Source organism: Athene noctua, chromosome 10 (assembly GCF_965140245.1).
Source record: "Athene noctua chromosome 10, bAthNoc1.hap1.1, whole genome shotgun sequence".
NCBI lineage: Eukaryota > Metazoa > Chordata > Aves > Strigiformes > Strigidae > Athene > Athene noctua.
In genome coordinates, this window is record NC_134046.1 from 18,813,567 (window position 1) to 18,834,198 (window position 20,632).

A 20,632-nucleotide genomic window follows, 5' to 3' on the forward strand; every position below is an offset into this window, starting at 1 on the left:
ATCCACGGCCCGCCGCAAACCGCGGGAGGTCCTCGAGTCTCTTCCCACCCCAGCCCGCCCCGGTCTCCCGCCAAGGACACGCCACAGGCCTCGTCACCACGATTGGTCTTTATTGGTGCTCGATGCCCTGCTTCCCTCTGGGGACACTGGCTCCCCCGGGGACGCCCACTCCCCTAGGCACACTCACTCCCCCCGGGGACCCCCACTCCCCGGGCCGGCCCCATGGGGGCTGCGGCGGCCCGGCGGGTCCCGGGGTGCCCCATTCCACCCTCCCTCCCGGTGCTCCCCACCCGCCAGCAGGCGAGGGTCCCGGCACACTGGCTGGCCGTAGGTGCGGGTGGCACGGTCACCCCGGTGTGTGCGTGGACAGAGCCTCCTGCATCTTCTGACGGCAGCGGGCGTAGCGATGCCGCAGCCGGCGCACGTGCTCCTCCTCCTCCCGCTGCAGGATGCGCAGGAAGTTGTGCAGCTCCGGCAGTGTGAAGGCGTCCCACTGTGGGCACAGGGACTGCCATCACAACAGGGATGTGGCGTGTGCCCCCCACAGCCACAGACCCCGAGGGGGTGCGGGTGCCAGTCCCCTCCCTGTCCCCACACTCACGTTCACCTCCCCGGTCTCATTCTCCTTCAGGACGAAGCTGAGCACCTTCTCACTGGGGCCAGCCAGCAGCCGCAGACGCAGGGGCTGCTCCTCATCAGCCAGCTTCCGCAGGTACACTGCAACGGCAGTCACGTGTCACGGGGGGGGCACCACCACAGGGACATCACCACCATGGGGATGCTCCCACTGTGGGGACATTACCGCTACTATGGGGATGATGCCACTATGAGGACGTCACCATTGCCACAGGGAACATGCCTATGGTGACAGAGGGCACTGCCACCAAAGGGGGATACCATTGCTACAGGGATGCTGCCACTACGGGGATGCTGCTACTATGGGGACATCACCATGGGGGACATCACTGCCACGGGGGACACTGCTGCCATGGAGGACAGCCCCACAGCCACTGCCACCAATGAGGATACCACTGCAGGAGGGTGCTGACACTCTGGGGACACCACTGCCACAGGGATGCTGCCACGGGGCCACCACTGCCCAGGGGAAGCTGCCACCACGAGGACATGGCCACCGCTATGGGGACAGGGCCGTTCTGGGCACTACCTTGCTCATCCTTCTCAGACCTCTCGAAGAGGGCGAACTTGCGGGGGTTGTCGATGACGGTGAACTTGCGGAGGAGGGCGTCAATGACCTCACTGGCGCGGGTGTGCGAGAGGATGTGCAGGTGCTTGACGGTCCCCTTGGGCAGGTAGAAGGACGTGCGGCGCTTCACCCCCTGGGTCCGTGGCCCTGGCCGCCCCGCCTGCAGGGACGGGACCCGCTTGGTAGCCGGCACCGAGACAGGGCGCACCAGCTTCAGCTGCACCTTGATGAAGCCAGTGTAGGAGCCGTCCTTGTTCTGGGAGACATCAGGGCAGGGGGGTGAGTGGGGCCAGGGCAGGGCACCGTGACCCCCCCGGCCCCATGCTGACCCCGTACCAGGCTCATGAAGAGGTTGCTGTTGATCTGGCTGTTGTACTCCTTAATCCGCTGCTCCACCTGCGCCTGGTCCAGCTCCGCCTTCTCCCACTCACTGGGCTCATCCTGCGCGACAGCAGCAGGGCTGAGTTGAGTGGCACTGCGGGCGACGGGGACCCCTCCGCCTGACCCGGCGTCCCGCCGCCCCCCAGCCCGCCCCGAAGCACCGGCTGACACACGCAGGGGCGGTTGCGCGGGGTTGCATCAGCCCAGCTGGCGCTGAGCTGGGCCGTGCTGGGGAAGCGTGGCTGAGCTCACCACGGCCCCAGCCCTGCTCCAGGGACGCCGGAACCGGCCATCCCCGCCCCCAGTCCTCATCGCGGGGGCTGCAGGGATGGGTGAACCCGTCAGGACAGCCCGGGGCCAGCCATCCCCTCCCAGAGCCCCAGATCAGAGAGGTGTCCCCGAGGCAGAGCGCAGGCAGCCGCCAGCCCGGCACCGGGGCGGCGGGGCAGGCTGGGTGCCCGCGGGGACACCCCGGGATTTGGGGCAGGAGGACCGGGCTGGGGGTGCAGCCCGCCCGTGCCGCCGGCACCCCACTTCAAAGTGCCGGCCCCACTCAGAGGGGACCCAGGCGTCCTGGCTCGGCGTCCCTGCCGCCGGCACCCACTAATGAGTGTTTACGTGGGGCCACGGAGCCGCCGCGCAGAGCTGCACGTGTCCCCGTGGCACTGGGGAGCACCCGGGGCTCCCGGCCCCAGCGGCCACCCCCCGGCATGCCCGCACTGCCGGACCCTGCCGGGGTCCCCGTGGGACGCGGACAGCTGTGAGGCTGCCGCGGGGGGGCTCACCCCGGCACCCCCGAGCACTGTCCCCAGCCCCCTCCGGGAGCAGCCCCAGCCCTGGGGGGCCATGGGGTGGCCGTGCCAGGCAGCAAAGCCCCGCTCGCCCCACAGCGCCACATCCAACCCGACAGGGCCACCCCGCCCCGCGGCATGGCCACGCACGGCCCCACACTAGCCCCGCAGCGGGGCCGTGCTCCCCCCACGCTCCCCCCCAGCAGGGCCGTCCACACATCCAAGACAGAACCACCCGCACCCCAGGTATTCCCCGCGGCCCGGCGACAGCCGTCCCCGCACGAAGCCCACCCTCGCCTGCCCCCAGCACCCAGCCCCGGGAGGGGGGTGCTCTCCCCGAGTGACGTCATCCCGTCCCCCCGTGACGTCACGGCCGGCGGCTCGGACCGACCTGGCGGCGGCGCGGGCGGCGGCCGAGGGAGGTGCGGGCGGTGTAGAAGAGCTCGGGCTCGGAGTCGGAGTCCTCCTGGCTGCAGTAGCCGCTGCTGGCCGTGCTGCCCCCCGTGCCCCCCGCGCCGCCCCGCCGCAGCGCCAGAGCCGCCGCTGCCCCGCAGCCCCCGGCCCCGGCGCTCGCCCCGGCCACGGGCACGGCCACGGGCACGGACGCGGCGGCCACGGCCCGACCCGCCCGACCCGCGGCCCCGCGGGCACACGGGCACACCCGGCCCCGCGCCAGCCCGGCCGGACCCTGGGCTGGCGGCCGGCTCAGCCCGCTCCCGGGCCCGGCTCGGCTCCGCCCGGGCCCGGTCCTTGTCCCGGCTCCGCTCCGCTCGGTCCCTATGGCGGCCGCTGTCCCGGGCCCGGCTCGGCTCGGCTCCGCCCGGTCCCTATCGCGGTCCCTGTCCCAGTTCGGCTCAGCCCAGTCCCGGCTCAGCTCAGCCCGATGCCTATCGTGTTCCCGGTCCCGGCGCAGCCCTGCCCCGTTCCGGCTCGGCTCAGCCCGGTGTCTACGGCCGTCCTGTCCCCGTCCCGGCTCAGCGCGGTCCCCGGCCCGGCCCCGCCCCGCCCCGGCCGTGGGGCTGACGCGGGCCGGGGGCGGTGCGGAGCGGCCCCGCTTCCGGCGGTGATTTCACCCGCGCCCGACACCGCCCGCCCGGACCCGAGTGTGCCCCGGCGTGGGCACGGCACGGTGCGGGGCAGCGCGGCATGGGCTCGGCTCGCTCGGCACAGCCTGGCCCGGCAGAGCGCGGCACAGCACGGCTCAGCACAGCCTGGCATGGCCCAGTAAGGCTCGACAGCCTGGTCTGGCACAGCCTCACACAGCCCAGCCCAGCCAGGCTCAGCACAGCCCAGCCCAGCCAGGCTCAGCACAGCCCAGCATGGCACAGCAAAGCCCAGCACGGCCGGGCACAGCCCGATGTAGCATAGCCTGGCACAGCATGGCACAGCACGGTCCGGCACAGCGTGGCACAGCACGGCCGGGTGTGACATGACATGGCCGCACATGGCGCAGCCCGGCACAGCCACCCCCAGCCCCCAGGCCGGCTGCCCCCTGCCCACGCCCTCCCTCGCAGACCCGGGCCAGGCCCTACCACATTGGTGTCCTTCTCCAGTGCCTGCTCGGTGCCATCGTCCTCGTCGCCGGCACCCGGGGGGCCACTGCAGTCCAGCCGCACCAGGGCCCGGCACCGGTAGTGGCAGGTGAAGCTGCAGTCTGGGGACGGGGACAGGACTGGTGTCACTGCCATGGCCCTGGGTGTCAGGGCCAGCAACTGTGCCAGGGGGGTGGTGCGTGGTGCCAGTACTGGTGCCCGGTCCCAGCTGCCTGCCCACGCCGTGCCGGGGACCCAGGGGCCAGCACCCACATGGGACATGGTGCTGTGCCAAGCTGCTGGCCCCCACTGCGGTGCCCGTGCTCCCCCCCCCGGGCTGGCCAATGTGGGGGCCTGAGAGCTGGGGTGCTCTGTGCCTGCTCCCAGGATGCCTGGTGCAGTGGCCAGGTATCCGGATGCCCGGTACCTGGTGGGGGTACTTGGTGTACCCAGTACCGGGACCCCTGTATGGGTGCCCAGTACGGGGATCCCCAGTGCCTGGTGCGTGTGCCCAGTACTGGGATGTCCAGTGCCTGGTGCCCAGAGGCCCAGTGCCTGGTGTAGGTGCCCAGTATGGGGGTGCCCAGTACCAGAATGCCTGGTGGCCAGTGTGGGGAATTGGTACCAAGATGCCTGTGCCCAGTGTGGGTGCCCAGTGCTGGGGTGCGTGATACCTCTTGGGGGTGCCCTGTACCAGGACGCCTGCTGCCCGGTGTGTGGGTGCCCAGTATTGGGATCCCTGTATGGGTGCCCAGTACTGGGATCCCCAGTGCCTGGTGTATATGCCCAGTACTGGGATGTCCAGTGCCCCACGTAGGGGTGCCGGGATGCCCAGTGCCTGGGTAGCGTTGGTGGGATGCCCAGTGTGGGGTGCCGGGTGGCAGGATGCCCAGTGCCCGGGTAGGGTTGGTGGGATGCCCGGTGCTCGGGTGGGGGTGCCCGGGTGGAGGTGCCTGGATGGCCGGTGCCCGGGTAGGATTGGTGGGATGCGCGGTGGTGCCCGGGAGGGGGGTGCCGGGCGGCGGGGGGCGCGGCGCGGTACTCACGGCGGCACTGGAGGCTCTTCCTGCCGCCGCCCCAGACGAAGTCCCCGCAGAGGTCGCACCAGGTGTGGAGCCCGCGGCGCCGCGGCTCGAAGCGGTGCCCGGCGCCCGGTGCCGCCGTCAGCCGCGGGTCGGGGTGCGCTCCGGGGCCGAGCCGGCGGGCCGGGCTGATGCGCAACGCGTTGGTCCGTTCCAGGCGGCCCCGGCCCGGCCGCGGCTCCGGCTGCAGCTCCCGCAGCTCGATGAGCTCCATGGCCCGGCGGCCGCGGGCGCTGCGCGGCGGCGAGGCGGGGGCCGGCACCGGGGATGGGGCCGGGGCGGGGACCGGGAGGGGCCGCCCCGTCCGGACACCGCGGGGGAAACTGAGGCAGGAGCGGGGAGGGGCGGTGAGGAGCCGCGCAGCGTCCCGCGGTCCCGACAATCCCGGCGGGGCGGGCTGGAGGCGGGGATGAGGCTCCCGGAGCCGCTGCCAGGGGAGGAGAGGGGAGGGGAGGGCCCCCCCGCTCCCGCAGCCCCGCTTTCTCCACCGCCTCCCCCCGGCCCGGGGCACGTCTCGTTCCGTGCCTCAGTTTCCCAGCGGGAGGGGCCGGGGGAGCCTCTGGCAGTGGGTGTGAAGCAGCCGAAGCTGCCCCGGAGAGCCCCCACGCTCCCTCCGGCTGAGCAGCCTGAGCTCGGGGCCAGGAGCCAACTGCTGGGGCTGCTCGGCCGGGGCTGCGGCCGGACTGAGGTGGTTTCCTGCCTGCTGTCACAGCCCCTGCAGCAGCAGCACAGCACGAAGCCTATTTTGGGGGGGGCTCGGGTATCCCATCACAAAAGGAGATGCATGGCGGTGCCAGCACTGATAATGGTACCCAGCCGTGCTCAGAGCAAGGCTGCAGCCCTGTGGCAGTGGCTGCCGGCTGGGGAGAGGTGGGGGACACACCCCAAGGCACCACCGGCCGCCAGTAAACCCCACAGAGAGATGCTGGTGAGCAGGGGGCCAAGCCCCCACTGCTGACATCACAGAGCAAGCAAGGCGGGGGGGATTGTTATTGCAAGATGACAGATGACGAACACCCCAGAAACTCATCTGGTTTCTCCGAGCGAGGTGCTGGTGCTAACCACATCCTCTGCCTCCCCCTGCCACTCCAATGACGCAAACCAAAAGATAAGAGACAGCACAGAGGCCTTCTCACCCCCATCCCTCCCCTGGCGCCCATGCCTTGGCCCACAACCTTACTGGGTCTTTTTTCATGTTCTCTGGGATTTCTGTTGTAGAATGGAAAAAACAGACACACACACCCCCCCCTTGCCACCCCTAGGTGCAAGGGAGAGGAGGAAGAGGTTTAGCTTCTTCAGCTATGAAAAAAAAAAGCGGGACTCAAAGAGCAGTGGGGTGCACAGGGAGGTTTATTGGAGAAGGCTGCATGGTGGGGTGGTGGAAGAGGAGAGGCCGAGCCCGGGCAGTGCTGCCTGGGGCTGGGAGCAGGCAGAAGGGGCCTTTGCCAGCTTCTCCCCAGTCACTGGGCTGCACGCACGGGAACCTCTGTCTGGCCAAGCTGTGGGGCCAGTCACTGCTTCTCTTACAGGTCGTTCACGCTCCTTGGCGCACAGGCCATCAGGTTGCAGGCAGCCTTGTGCTTCTGCCAGTGCTGGACCTGGCAAGCCCTGCGGGGAGGAAGGCCTCTGCTCAGGGGCTCTGCTGCAAAGGGAGGTGCCCGCAGCTCCAGTGAGGATGCAGCGGGGCCACAGCCATCCTTGGGAGTGAAGCAGCAACAAGGACAAACCCCAGCCCCACACTGCTCCGGGCCCTGCTGGGGAGCTGGCACGGCCGAGCGTTAGCCCAACAGGGAGGTGGATGCGGCTCCCAGTTGCGGGGCCTAAGATGGTTTAAATCCAGACCCTGACAGATGGTTCAGGACCAGAGAAGATTTAATTTACTGCCACCATCCCAGCTGCCACATCCCAGAGCCTGTCACCTGCACCCACAGAGTCATGGGTGCTTTCCTCTGCACTCCTGCCCCACCAAGGCACAGGGGAAGGAGACAGTGTCACCATGGGAAACTCAGCTGGTGGCTGCTGTTGGTGCGGGTGCAGGCAGCTTGGCACCTTGCAGTGGCAACACGGCACTCACCAGCAACTCCTCCACCAGTGTCCTGGGCCGTCAGCCTTGCCATAAGACTTGGAGAGGTACGTAGCAGGCAGAGAGTCAGCCCTTTCACAGCATCCTCTGGTGAAGACTGTGGTACTCCAGGGAGCACTGCGGGGCTGCAGGGGGGCATGGGGGGGCTGTGGGGGGCACTGGGGGGTGGCAGGGCTCCCTTACCGCGTGCAGTACCACTCATTCCGGCAGCGAGAGCACCGCTTGGCTGCCTCTGCACCACACACCCTGCAGCGGGGCTTGTCAGGGGCCAGAGCCTCCATCATGTCCAGGCTGTAGATCTGTGCCCACCTGCGACAGGCAGAGAGGGGGTCAGGCTGCTCCCAGGGAACTGCTGACAAGCAGCGAGCTGTCCCTGCTGCGCCCTGCCAGCGAGGGGACATCCCCAGCCACTACCACAGACCCCTCCGTCCTCCCAGTGCTGAGCTCCAGCCCCTGCTAATGGGGACACTGAGTACCACGTGCCAGGGACTTACCTGTGGGCCTGGAGCTTCAGTTCCTCCTTGGTGGGGCTGAAGACGCGCTTCACCTGATGCTTGGCAATGGCCTCCCACTTCCCCGTGTTTTTCTTGAGGATGTGGTCCCAGATAATAGGAACCTGTCGGGAGAGGCAGAGCAGGAGGAAGGGGTGCTCACAGCCCGACTGAAGGCATTGCAGTACCGGGGCATTTGAGGGGGGACATCCAGACCTGGGCATGAGGAGATGCCCCCCTCCCCCAGGAGGGTGAGCGGTGGCAGTGTGTGCAGAGGCGAAGGTACAGAGAGCGAGGGTGTGCTTTTGGGTACACGGAGGGGACAGATCTGCTCGCCAACAGGCATACAGGTGAAACAAGACAAAACCTTCCGGGTCCAGCTGGGAGACAGAGTTCAGCCCCCAGGCCTGGTCTCCCGAACAGAAAGCCCTGGGATCTCAGTGCCCCGCATGCCGGCAGCAGCGTGAACCTTGTGCACCGGAGCCGTTTGCCTGAGCAGATTTTTCCACTCGTCAGTTCCCCGAAGACAAATGCACAGGGAAGGGCTGGCTGGTGCGAAAGGGAAAGCGCCCGCCAAGAGCGGTGCGGGGAGTTCAGGCTCTGGAAAGGACGATGCTGCTTCAAACAGCACTGCCTTCTCTGGCAGAGTAAAAATAGCCAGGCCTGGAAGGGGAGGAGGCTGCTCCGGGAGCAGTCGAATGGAAAAATGCCTTTTCAAAGCTTGGCTCGGAGACAGGGAGTGAGTTCACCGCTTTCTGGGTAGAGTGGGGAGCCCATGCGTGTGCTTCCAGCTGGCTCCCCATGCCCACCCACCGGGCTCAGCCCTGGCCCTTGGCAGAGGCAGAAGCAGCAACTGGCACAAAAGCAGAGATACGGAGAAGGGCAGCAGCCTGGGCGAGGGCTGGACGAGGTCCCCAGCGTGGCAGCTGCCTGTCCTTGCCCCACCGACACGTTGGCAGTTGAGGATCACGGAGCGAATCCATAACCACGTCCGCCCTGCTGCCACCCCCAGCCCCAAGCGCTCGGCTCGCCGGCCGGGAGCCTGCCCCTGCCCCAGCCCCAGCCCCTGGCATGGGCCGTGCCTCTGGCTCAGCCACAGCCAGCCCCGGCCAGGGCACATCACCCTGCTGGTGGGCCACAGGGCCAGCCGTGCTGGGGACAGTGTGCTCCCCCACCACACAGCCCAAGCGGCTGCTGCCCGACCCACCCGTCCGCCCCGGGAAGTGGCGCAGGAGCCTCCAGCAGTGGGGAAAAGCCTCTGTTCTCCCAGCTCTTCTCAGCTGCCCCTCTGCAGATTTCTCCCACACACAGTTTCTCTCCTCTGCTCACCAAAAGGCAGTGGCACTTTTCTCCAGAGATTACCACTGCAGAATTAAAACTCCCAAAACACTGACAGTTTGAAGACCCTCAGGGCCCAACCCTCAAGCCCCAGATATTGGCTGGGACCAGTTTGAGTCCAGTCTCTATCACCAGACCTTGGCGTCCCTCCATACACAGCGTGCCAAGCAGCCCCGGGCCAGGGCTGTAAAAGGGAACTCTTCCCTGGGAAGTCCAGAATTCATCAGGAAAACACTGATAAATGTTAAATAAAGAGTTAATTGTCAAAACAAGACAGGGGTTGTCTCTGCCCCATGCAGCCACCACTCAGGGGCCTCAGTGCAATCTGGAGAGCTGTTTATAATCCAACACTGATGCCTTTAAATGCGATTGCGTGGCCGCTGCGATAGCAAGACAAGGCTCCCACACCATACACAGACAACTCTGCTGTGAAATGGGTGCTTGGATGCTTTACCAAGGCACTGCCTCTCCAGAGCTGGGCTCACTCTGGGGAAAACAGGGTAGGGAGCCATCAGGCTTAAAGTAGAGCAGCTGGAGAGGTGGAGGAAGAGCTACAGGATACCTGCTCCAGAATAAGATCCTTTTTGGGGGGAGCTGGCTCTGTCATCGCGAGGTGGCTCAGAAATCTCTGCATCTCCACCAAGTTGGGCAGCTGGTCCATGAGGACGTCTGTCAGGAACGCACGGAGCTGTGGCCACGGAGGGGAAAAGAAGAGCAAATGGAGAGAGGTCAAGACAAGGCAGCCAGAGCTGGGCAAGCAGCATGGCAAGAGCAGGGATCTGCATGGCACTGGCAGAGCGACCCATAAGTGTCCCATAAGGTGGGCTCACAAACACAGGCTTTGCTGCTGCTGGCACGGTGACAGAGCCCACTGCTCTCCCACCACTGGCTCCTTGGAGCCCACAGTGGGGATGGGGAGAGGTGCTGGGGGGCTCCTAGTGCTGGCAAGGTCCGACTCTGTGCTGTGGGGCCCAAGCCTTTGTGGTGGAGGGTCCTACCTTGAGGAGCTGGCTCTTGTTGAAGCCATCAAAGTGGTATTTGTGCTGGCACTCAGGGCTGAGCAGAAGGTTGAGGAGGGCGAGCCACACCTGCCCATCGAGTTTGGTCATCTTCACCTGGTCTTCAGGAGGCACCACGTGCCACATGCCATTCTCAAACTTCCTGAGCTTGCCTAAGGGACAGCAGAAATGTGACTCCAGGAAGAGACAGCGCTCCTGAGGGCAGACAGCTCAGAGGCGGGGATGCTGGCCTACACTCACTGCCTCACTTCACCCCAGTCAAGCCCCTCTGCTCCTGCCTGACTCAGCTTCCCCACCCCTTTGCTCAGCATAGCGGCCTACTTGGCACTGAGACAATATATTAGAGAGCATGAAAAGCATAGAGAACATGCATTAAGACAATAGAGCTGTGGCAGGAACTGAAAGATCCCCAAGGTATCTCCCAGGAGTGTAAAGCACTGGTAGATGGTGGGGGAGCCCATGCTGCAACAACAGAGTGGCTGGAGAGGCATGTTTTGGGGTAGCAGCATGGCCAATACCCACTCTTCTGGAGTTCCTTCTGCTAGTGAAAGCCAGAAGTAGCATTAATATAACAGAAGTGACAGAACAAGCTCCACGAGCTACTGTTCTGCTCTGGGGGATGGAGGAGGATGTAACCCTGCATCTGCACAGCCTGGAAATGCCCTTGCACTCATGTTTCTTTCCAGTCCCTCCCTCAGAGCCCTGGATCAAAGGTCCCTCTGACACCCTGAGCGAGAGAAGGGATGCATTTCCTGGCTGGAGGAAGGAGGAAAGCTTCCACATCCAGCTGGGCTCCTCTCGGCAGGCGCAGAGCCACGTGCTTCCCAGCATCTCTTCCTCCCCTGCCTGTGCTGTGACCCCCTGGCGTGGGGCTGGGGATGGGAGTGTGGGTTCCCACGCCCCAGACTGTGCCCCGCTGCTGCTCAGAGGCAGGCACTGGGGAAGTTGGGGGGCTGCAGGGGGGCACACCTGGCTGCAGAGTTGGGGGAGGCAGGGCTGATGGTGCAGGTGATGGCTGATGGGCACAACTTGATCAGAGGCCTTTGGCAAGAGCGAAGCTCGAAGACCAGCAGCTTCAGGGCAATCAGTTTGCTGCCTGGGAGAGTCCATGTCTCAACCTAATTCTCAGCGCTGTCTCAGAAAGGTGCAGACAGGCTGAGACTGGCACTCTGGTCTTTCTGTGTCCAAGACAAGACTCCTCAGAGGAGCAGATGGGGCTGGCAGATGTGCTATGCTCACACCCTGGCTGTGATCAGCTCAGAAGAGACCCAGCCCTGTGTGAGGATTGGCTTCTGGGAGCACGGCCGGGTCCCCAGCCCAGCTGTGCTGCAGCCGCTTTCGAGCTGTACAGCTTCAGGCCGGGAGCACTAGTGAGGAGCAAGGGGAGGAGGCTGGAGGGGAGGCTGGAAGGGGAGCAGGTTTCTGCAAGGGCTCCTACAGCAGGCCCATCACTGGATGCAGGTCCCAGCAGGCCACCACTGTGCCCTAGGTACCACGGGGGCACGATCTGTACCTGCCTCCCAGCAGCTCCAGGGGCAATGCTCCACCAGCTCGACGAGGAGGCAGGGCAGGTTGTGGGTGTTCAGCATCCGTGTCAGCGCGCTCAGGGGCAGACTGGAGATATGACAGAAAGGGTGAAAGGGCACTTGAAGACAAATGCCAGAACAGATACAAATGCTCCCTGAGGCAACTGGGAGAGGCAGGAAAAAAATCACAATGATCTGGGTTCTTGTGAGGGAGCAGGGTGGAGTGCTGCAGCGTTTGCCTCCCCGGGCACAGTGCCACTGCCACCATGGACACAGCCAGCTGCTGAAAGGGGTCCAGACACCCGCTGCGACCCCACAGAATCTCCACCGAAGAATTTGGCGTGTGTCCTCTGCTGCTCCTGGGCACCTACCTCTCCACCTGATCGGTGATGAACCGCAGCACAGACAGAGCTTTCAGGGAAATCTCAAACTCCATCGTCTCCGCCTGCTTCTGCAGCTCCTGTGGAGGGACAAGCACAGCCTCGGGATTTCAGGCCCCATTTCCCAGGAGCTACAGGCAGGCAGGCTGTTGGCTGCACATCGCTAACCACAGACTGGGGAGGAAATCAGAGCACTGCAAAACAAACTCAGCTTCTTGTCTCAACTGTGCCAGCACTGCCTGTTTGCCCTGGCAGCCGCTGAAGTGCTTGCAGCCCACTGTTGCTTGTCCTCATCTCCCTGTGACTATCGGCAGCAGCACCCCTGCACAGGGACACCCCCTGAAAGAGGCCAGCCCCAGACCCCTCCTCTCTCTCTCCTTCTGGGATCATCTCGTGGCCCACGGACCTGCAGAGACCTATGAGGTTGAGGGAGGGGGGAGCTGCATGATCAGCAGAGGAACCAGAGGAGGAGGAAAAAGGAAGGAGAAACTTGGCCCTGGCGCAGCTGTCGTCCTACAACCACCCCTCCTGGATCTGCCTCTCCCCTCCAGCTTGCATACAGCCCGCTAGAATATCTGCCTGTGGTCATCCCAGCCAGCAGCTACACCACACTCTCCAGCCACCCGGTCTCCTTCCCTTCCCCAGCAGCATGGACATCCAGTTCATCCCCCACGTGCTCAGGCTAACAGCCTGACCACCCTCTGACTCAGCCTCTTTCCAGCCACTGGGATGACCAGGCTGAGGGTGCCAAGCCCTTCTCTCTGGCCCAGGCAGAGCTTCTCCTTTCCAGTCCCAGATGCTCAGCAGCTCACATCTTTGTCTGCAGAGCACTGACCTCAGCAACTCATATTTCTCTAAAGCGCCACTGCAACAGTTCCCTTCCAAATTCCTGTGGTAAGAAGCCCTGTGCTCCCTGTGCTGGTGCCCCACACGGTACTAAGAAAGCCTTAGGGCTCTTCCCCACCACCTCCCTCTCCAAACTCCCCCAGTGAGGCAGTTTCCTACAGCTCCTCCTGGTATCCAGACCTGATCTCTACAACCTTCAGGCAAAGACTATCTTTTGCCTGTCCCTCTGGGGGACAGCAGAACAGGTCCTGCTCCAGAGGTTACCACCATACACAGTCACAAAGGACAACAGGCTCCACAACACAGGATTGGGCAGGAACAGCTTTTTCATAGCCGGTTATTGTATGTAGAGTCAGGAGGGGCTGAAATGAATCACAGGAAACCAGGCTCCTTGGGAGATGAGCGCTTTTTAGAACCCTATTGGCTAGAAAAGGTTGGATTTTTAACTTGAGCTATGTCAAAGCACTAACAGAGACACCCCCTTCCCCTCCCCAGCTGGGAAAACATTTCCTGGAAAACATCCCTATTGTGCTCTGAAGCCCTCCACTTCCTTCCCTTTTCTGGAAGAGGAGCACATGCTCAGGCAATAAGCCAAAGGATGGAGGCAGCATGGGAGATACAGCCAAGCTTGCAGGCTATCACTTTAACCCTGCTTCTCCAGATGCTCCTTGTCATGTGTGCTGTTTAAGTAGAAAACTCAAGGTGCTGAGAAACAGCAGAAGCAAAGAGCTCCCACATTGGGAAGGTGTGAGGCAGCCCAGGAACACCTGACTGGGAACAGCTCCAGGCTTGCTGCTGGCCCAGACCAGCACAGAGAAGAAGCATTTCTCAGACAGCCGAGGAAGTTAGGGGAAAACACATTAGCACAATTCCTAGTCGGATTGTACATCACTTTAGGGAAGAATCCCTCTCACGGTTAACCCTGGCTGGCTCCAGTGGCAGCCTGAGCCAGGATGGTTTCACAAGCTCCAGGAAGACATACCCATACAGCTTTCAAGAGCCATGTCAAACAGCCACAACCCCTGGTACTGAATATTTTGCCTAACTGTCGGGTCCCCAGTGTCCCTGCCTCACAGCTCAGGCCATGTCCTGCAGTAAGAAGCCTCAAGTTGGCCCCGTCAGGACAGAGGGCAGCAGGCAGCTGTGGGGTGGAGTGAGGCGAGTGCAGCTGCCGGCCCAGCCGAGCTGCTGCTGCGGATGTGCACCAGCATCAGACGCCCTCTGAGATGGGCAGGAGGTGCTGGGGTTGCAGTCAAGGGGTCCTCCCCATTGTGCCTCTTCATGCAGCCCACATCCTCCATCACACGTGTCCCAGTGAGCTCCAGGACCTTCTCCTCACCTGCATGGATGAGGGGCTGGCCAGATCCTCGGGACGAAGTCCGACCGGGGTCACCGTCTGTCCATTGGCGCTCCGAGCGATGAGCAGAGTCAGTTTTCGGTGGCAATAATCAATCAAATCCAGAATGCTGTCCTCTGCTGACTCGCAGATCTCCTTCACAATGACAAGAGTTTCACACAGGGCCAGCCCCTGCAGCTGTGGCTTTCCACCCTCAAGGGCTTTACACTGAAGAAAGCTGAACCTGTCTCTTACCTTGTGAAAGAAAACCGTCTCCAAGAGGTTAATGATGGAGGCTTCATGATGCAGCTGCGGGAGGAAAACGGCAAGAATGAAGTAACAGTGGAGCACTCACCAGCACTGAGGACATGGGCAGCAGGATCGGGAAAAGAACTCTTCTAAGAAGCTGCTTATATAGTTGTGGCCAACACAAGAACCAAATACAAGTGATGTAATCTTTAAAACAATGCCAGTTCGTGCAGTTCATATTAATATGTATGCTAACATGCCTGTGATGCTATAGCACACTGACAGAGAATCACGCTTCTCAGCAGGGCTCCTCAGGGCTCTGTCTCTGCACTACAGGGGCAGTACAACCATAGCCCTCGGGCAAGCTGCAGCCCCTGGCACTGGCACAGAGCCACTGCCTGAGATGGGACAGTGCTCTGCATGGCTGCGCCGCTCTCAGCCCAGGGAGACAGCCTTGTCCGGAGACTGGGAACCGTGAGATAACTGCCTCGAGGTAATGCTGCAGACAAATGGCTGTTCAGGGAAGATGCTGCTTTGCCTGAGCAAGGTGTCACCCTGGACTGAAAATGGGCTAAAACTTCCAAGCACCAGGCACATTTCACTTAGGCCAAGGGCTTCATCCCTTCACAGGGAAGCCCAGCTTCTGAGATCACTCACTTGCCCAGAACGGCCCAAGGTCCCAGGAGCTTGGTAAGAAAAAGCTGCATTTTTCTTAACCCAGAGGCACATAACCTAGGAGAGGCTTCTGTTTAGAGGTGCCAGAGAAAAACTACTCACAGGAGGGGAAGTACCCCAGGGGTGGGTGTTCCTGCCTGGAAGTGAGAGTAGCACCAAGTCGTTGGGAGCTGAAAGCCAGGAGCACAGCTGCCTTCAGGAGCAGCTTTTGCTGCACCCAGCACCTCCTGCAAGCCCCTGTGTAGGATTAGGCAGGAGCGCAGCCCTCCAGGGAGCTGAACTCCCCTGGGAATGGCTCCCTGTCCCTCCTGGGGGCAAGAACATGGGCTTCTCACTCGTGGCTTTAGGAAACCAGGTACTTCCCACTGTGTCACACTGTTCAATGCAGCTTCTCAGCCTGGTGAGATGTAAAACCCCAGCTCCAAGATCTTCAGGGTGACATTTACTTTCAACATAGTGGTGCCCACCCAATTTCCAAGCTTGTTCCCACTTCCCCCTCTACTCACCACCACATAAATGGGGAAGGTGCTTCTCGGCTTGAAGTCCTCCAGCTGGCACAGCACAGGGAAGATCTTGTGCTTCCAGATCTCCACAGAGATCAGCTCCCCAATCAGAACAGGAATCTAGACAGGGAAGGGACAGGGGAAGTGAAGCCTTTCAGGCCAGTGCTGCAGAAGGAACTAGTTTTATAGATAATTTTCAGCCACACAGACTTTGGAATCATCTGATAGAGGAAAGCAGCCTAGAGGCACACCATCTTTATATTCATCCAGCTCAAAAATCAGCAACTTTTCACTAACAGACCAGTGGGTAGAGAGTGCTCCTGGAGTTGCAAAGGGGGAAGATGACACCGAGGAGCTGGACAGGTCCAGGGCACCACACACCCCAGTGTAGGCAAGCACATTCTGGGGCTGCCACATCCCAGGTATAGGGCAGAGATCCACAAGTGGAGAGGCCAGTGCACAGCAGAGAACAAAACAACCTCCAAGAGAGTAACCAGACACCAACAAGTAGAAATACACAACTCGACCTTTAATTTTTTTTTTAAAAAGCAAAACTGGCAAACCACCAGTCAAATGTCTTTGCTGGAGATACAACTGAATCTTCCCCATTTTATTCCAAAATTGCACACTGTCCACAAGACAAGCCCAGCTCGAGGCTAAAGGCCTGGTGTGGGGATCACTATCGCACCCAAGGAGGCTCACCTTGGCGTAGGTGACCAGCAGCTCGGTGAGGAGCTGCTCCTGGCCCGCGGAGGCGCTCAGGATGGCATGCATGTTGAGCTTCTCCACGCACTCGTGCTGCCGAAGCCATCTGCAGGGCAGCCAGCAAGGCCATCAGCGCCATGGGCCTCTGGCCACTGGCTCTGGGGCTCCCCTGCACTTCTGGAGAGGGGCCCTCATGGAGGGAAAACTGCTCCCAGCGCCCCCATCCCCAAGAAATGCCCCAAGCCTGTGAGACACCCCCAAGCCCCACACTGTCCCCTGAGCCTGTGCTCCCTGGGGCAGCAACCCCACCCATCGAAGCCTCAACTGCTCTCCTGCCTGCCCCCAGCAACACCTACCACGAGTCAGCCTCTCTGGGGACACCCCAGAACTGGGGGTCCTCCTCTCCATTCACCCCTACCCACAGAGACCCTCTGGGGACAGCCCAGATCTGGGATCCTTCCTCATCCTCCCCTCCCCCTGGATCCTCCTCTCAGTCCTTCCAGGAAGCGTCCAAAATGGGTTGAGGCCCCTCCCCTGGGCCCAGCCCACCCTTACCCTCTGGGGAGGCCCCAAAACCGGGGCCCCTCCTCTCCCCCCACAGCCCCAACGGGCACACCCCAAATTTAGAGCCCATTCCTCACACCCACCCCCGCCCAGACCCTCCTTGGAAGCCCAGACCCCGTCCCCCCGCACCCCTGCCCGCCGGTGTCCCGCAGCTCGGTGCCCTGCAGCGACCGCACCAGCGCCTCGGCCTCAGCGGGCAGCAGCGGCGCCGGCCCGGCGGCGGCCATGGCGTCGGCGTCGTCGCTATGGCAACAAGGGAGGGGCAGGGCAGAGGGGCCCCCGCTGGCAGCGCCTCTGCCGCCCCCTGGCGGCGCGGAGGAGCGACCGCGGCCGGCGGGGTGCACCGGGCTCCGGACGCGCGCACACGGTGACGCTGCCATCCCCGACGTCACTTCCAGCACACGATGATGTTGGGGTCGTTCTCCAGGCGTTCATCCAGCTCCTTGTAACTCATACCTGATTGGAGGGGCAGGCAGCGGGGTGTTAGTGCTGTCAGGGGTCTGGGCTCCCCAGCTTCTCCCCTGGCAGCGCAGGCTTGGCAGCCCAGCTCGGTGCAGAGCCTAGCACAGAGTCCCGTCTCCCTGCAGTCTTAAAGTTCCCAAAAGGGGCAAGGGAGACCCTGAAACGGGCACATGGCCCTGGGCGCGTGGGCAGCCCTCTGCCTCCCACCCACCCAGACACCTGCACGGAGAGCCCGGATCCTCACCGGTCTTGCAGCAGATCTCATCGTAGCTGTGGCAGCCTGTGTACAGCCGGGCTGGGTGGCTTCGTTCATCCCGGGCGACCTTGACGGGGTATTTCTGGAGCCGCCGGATAAGGCCCTTCATCAGACCAAACTGGATAAGCCTCCTGGGGACGAGGAGGGAAAAGAGTGGGACCACAACACTGAGGTGTCAAACACCCCAGCTCCCCCTCTTCCCTTCTGGTTCCACCATGCCACACCACTGCCTCCTGTTTCCCTGCCTACGGACACAGGGGTTGGGTACTCCCTCCTCACTTCCCCACACTCGCCCTGCCACCCTCGCTGTCACCACAGACCAAGCAGGAGGGTGCTGTCTCTGACCTCTCGTCCACCCTCTGGAGCTGCAGGGTGTAGCGGGAGATGAGGTCTCGCACCGTTGTGCCAGGGCTCAGCCCACAATACAGCTGGAAGACATCCCTGAGGCTGGCTCGCTTGTGCCCTGTGGGGACAAGTCACCAGTCAGCTGCCCTCTGCCCCTGCCGCCGCCGGCAGCCCAGCACAGGGTCACCTTACCTTGTTTGGTGACATAGGACAGACACTCTTCCTGGAGACACTTGTCATCCACCAGGTCCTGGACCTTCGGCGTGGTGCAGTAGACATTGGAGTACTGGAGGGCAAGGGAAAACAGCTCTGCTCAGTCCCAGCTCTGAGGGACAGACCTGCCTCACTCTGAACCCCACTGTCCCCCCGAGTGGCTACCCCAATGGTGCAGCCGCTGCCCAAATCCTGCTCAGAGCCCCATGTTCCATGGCCTGACCCACCTGGAGTATGGAGACAAGAGTGACGACCCCGTAGTACCTGCAGACAGACAGGGAAATGTGAGGCACCCCCTCTGCCAGCACTCACCACCCCTCCACCTGTGGACTGGCCAGGCCCCTTCCATGCACTCACAGCAGGTTTTGCACAGCAATGCGCACCAAGTTCAGCTCCACATCAGCTTCTGCAGAAATCTTCTGGACGTGCCGAAAGCCGTCGATGTAGGGCAGGATCTAGGAGGGAAGAAAGCAAAAGCTGAGAGGGGAGAGAGCAGAGAGACCCAAGGCATCACCCTGAAGCCCAAGAAACTCGCATGCATGTGGGAGCACACTGGGGCAGGCAGGCTCCATCCCCAGCACCATTTTATCCTGATGTTGGGTGAAAGGGCTTCTCGCAGGCCCAAGCACAAAGACAAGGGAAGCAGCAAACCATGGGCACTAATGTGGTGATCTCTGGGACAGCCCGACTCCCCTCTGCCTCTGGGCAGGCTGGAAACAGATCCCATTCAAGCATGCTGCCCCTGGTCAAGCACACAGACCTGCTGTGTGGTGAGATCCCACTGGGAGTTGAAGAAGTCATCCTTGTCTTGGGTGAAGACAGGGACATCATACTCTTGCACAATGGGAGGGTCTGGGCGCTGCTCTATCACCTTCAGGTGGATGGTGTTCGACTCATCTGGAGAGGGAGAGGGAGAGGGGAGTGCTCAGTCCTCACAGAAACCTCTGCTCCCTTAGGAGCTCACAATCATGAGCCTCAGGACACCACCACGCCGCACGGAGGAAGGCGTTTGCAGCCCACAGTCCCATCCACCCTGGCTCTTTGAGCCACTCAGGGCAAGGCTGGCTCAGATGTCCTCCAGCTCCAAGCACAGACGGGCAGGGAGCTGCCAGGAGCAGCACAGGCAGAGCCAACCCAGGCAGGGGATAGCTGAGCTGCCTCCCTGCCTTGCTCCTGCCCTCCCTGCTGGGCCAGCATGGCTGCTGTACCTATGGGCAGGGTGCACTTTCCCCTGGCATTCAGCTCCTCTAGCAGGATGGTCATGATGGGAACCAGCTTCTGTTTACTCTCCTCATTGGAGATGAAGCCGCTTTCCAGCTAAAGAGAGCAGAAAATTGAGTCAGCTTCTGTCCACAGGATTACCAGCTACAGGAACCACACCTCTTGGATCCTGTCCTTCCTTAAACTTCAAGCGATGCATGGGTAAAACCAGCACGATACCCTCCTTGCCATAAACCTGGGCCCTACCCCAGCAATGCCCAGTGACCCACAACGTGCACGAGGAACCAGTGACTCTGTGGGGCGGATCGTGAGGCAGCCATCATCTGCTCGCATCGGCTTGGGCCTCACCTCAAGGGTGGTGAGGTAGCCAGCCAGCTTCTTCACAATGGGCTCCAGGGCACAGGCCTTGGCTCTGGCATCACACACGAAGCCCAGGTTGAAGAGCAGAGCATTTCGGCTGTACTTCTTGTGCTCAATACAAACCGGGCAGCCGATCAGCTTCTTCTCCATGGCTGTCCTGTGGGAAAACAAGTAGAACGTGCACCTATGCCTTCAGGGAGGCCTGAGCCCCACATAAGCCTAGTTCCCGGCTGGCTTTGGAGGTGAGGGCTTCTCTGCTTTGCAGGAAAAATTATGTCTAATCCCCAAGTGCTCAAAGAGTTCAAAACCCACAGTCTGAAACAGCAGGAGGGAAAAAGGGAGTCAACCATCAAAGAAGAAAACAGCTTCCTTTCAAAACCAGAAGATCTCTCAAGGTTCATTTGACTGTCCTGGATTTGAGGCTGACAGAGAACCACATGCAGCATCAGCCACCCCCAGGATGAGGTACCCACCCCCCTGCACTGGTAACCACGGGCATTGTCATGAACCTGCTGACCACGGGGACAGGAATCCCTGTGAGCCCAGAGCTGACAGCTGGCACTGTCACATCACCAAGCTGTGGTTTCCTGCTGGCAGAGACTTGCCCAGCGGTGGCGAGGACCACGGATCCTCCCCCCCCGGGGAAGGGACGAGGGGCTTGCCAACACTCACACGGTGATCAGCTTGTTCTGCAACTCGGGCTTCGTGATGACATACACCTGGATGGTGTCAAAGAGCTCCCGAGAGATGAAGTCCTCCGGGACCTGCAGTGGCACAGAAGGCTCCGCTCCAGCCGAGCCCGGCTGCCGAGCCCCGTCCCAGCCCCGTGCCCCCACCGCTCTCCCCTGCGGGCGCTCCCGGAGCCCAGGCCCAGCCCCCTCAGCGGGAAGGTGCTCCCGAGTCCCAGCGCCCCCCCACACCTGGTAGGTGATCTTCGGCCCCAGTGTGGGGTGGAACTCGCTGAAGAAGACGCACTCGATCCTGCCGCCCATGGCTGCCGGGGAAAGGCCCGGCTGGGGCGGGGGACGGCGGGGCGGGGGACGGCGGGGCGGCGCTCACCGCACATGCGC

General features: G+C 62.3%; 3 protein-coding genes across 4 annotated transcripts; all 3 read right to left on the bottom strand.

Moving 5' to 3' along the window:
* Window positions 1–102: 102 nt before the first annotated feature.
* RASSF1 (Ras association domain family member 1) lies at window positions 103–5,380 on the bottom strand. Of its 2 annotated transcripts, none has more exons than XM_074914542.1 (6): window positions 4,955–5,380; window positions 3,909–4,048; window positions 1,541–1,645; window positions 1,166–1,460; window positions 602–717; window positions 103–493 (listed from the first exon to the last, which is right to left on the bottom strand). In XM_074914542.1, the coding sequence occupies exons 1-6, from the start codon at window positions 5,202–5,204 to the stop codon at window positions 347–349; spliced, it is 1,053 nt and encodes a 350-aa protein (XP_074770643.1). In that variant the 5' UTR covers window positions 5,205–5,380; the 3' UTR covers window positions 103–346. The 2 variants fall into 2 exon arrangements, with proteins under 2 accessions (XP_074770643.1, XP_074770642.1); XM_074914541.1 differs by having other exon boundaries at window positions 3,909–4,030; window positions 4,955–5,379.
* Window positions 5,381–6,329: 949 nt separating this feature from the next.
* ZMYND10 (zinc finger MYND-type containing 10) lies at window positions 6,330–17,085 on the bottom strand. Its single transcript, XM_074914170.1, has 12 exons — window positions 16,835–17,085; window positions 16,139–16,247; window positions 15,440–15,556; window positions 14,265–14,318; window positions 14,013–14,165; window positions 11,819–11,907; window positions 11,435–11,535; window positions 9,901–10,073; window positions 9,465–9,590; window positions 7,568–7,689; window positions 7,257–7,382; window positions 6,330–6,598 (listed from the first exon to the last, which is right to left on the bottom strand). Exons 1-12 carry the CDS (start codon window positions 17,083–17,085, stop codon window positions 6,514–6,516), a joined length of 1,506 nt encoding a protein of 501 aa, XP_074770271.1. The 3' UTR covers window positions 6,330–6,513.
* On the bottom strand, window positions 17,027–20,593 carry NPRL2 (NPR2 like, GATOR1 complex subunit). Its single transcript, XM_074914171.1, has 11 exons — window positions 20,483–20,593; window positions 20,235–20,326; window positions 19,551–19,719; window positions 19,190–19,298; window positions 18,742–18,878; window positions 18,339–18,436; window positions 18,209–18,245; window positions 17,961–18,054; window positions 17,769–17,886; window positions 17,412–17,554; window positions 17,027–17,161 (listed from the first exon to the last, which is right to left on the bottom strand). Exons 1-11 carry the CDS (start codon window positions 20,552–20,554, stop codon window positions 17,094–17,096), a joined length of 1,137 nt encoding a protein of 378 aa, XP_074770272.1. The 5' UTR covers window positions 20,555–20,593; the 3' UTR covers window positions 17,027–17,093.
* Between the last annotated feature and the right edge of the window lie 39 nt (window positions 20,594–20,632).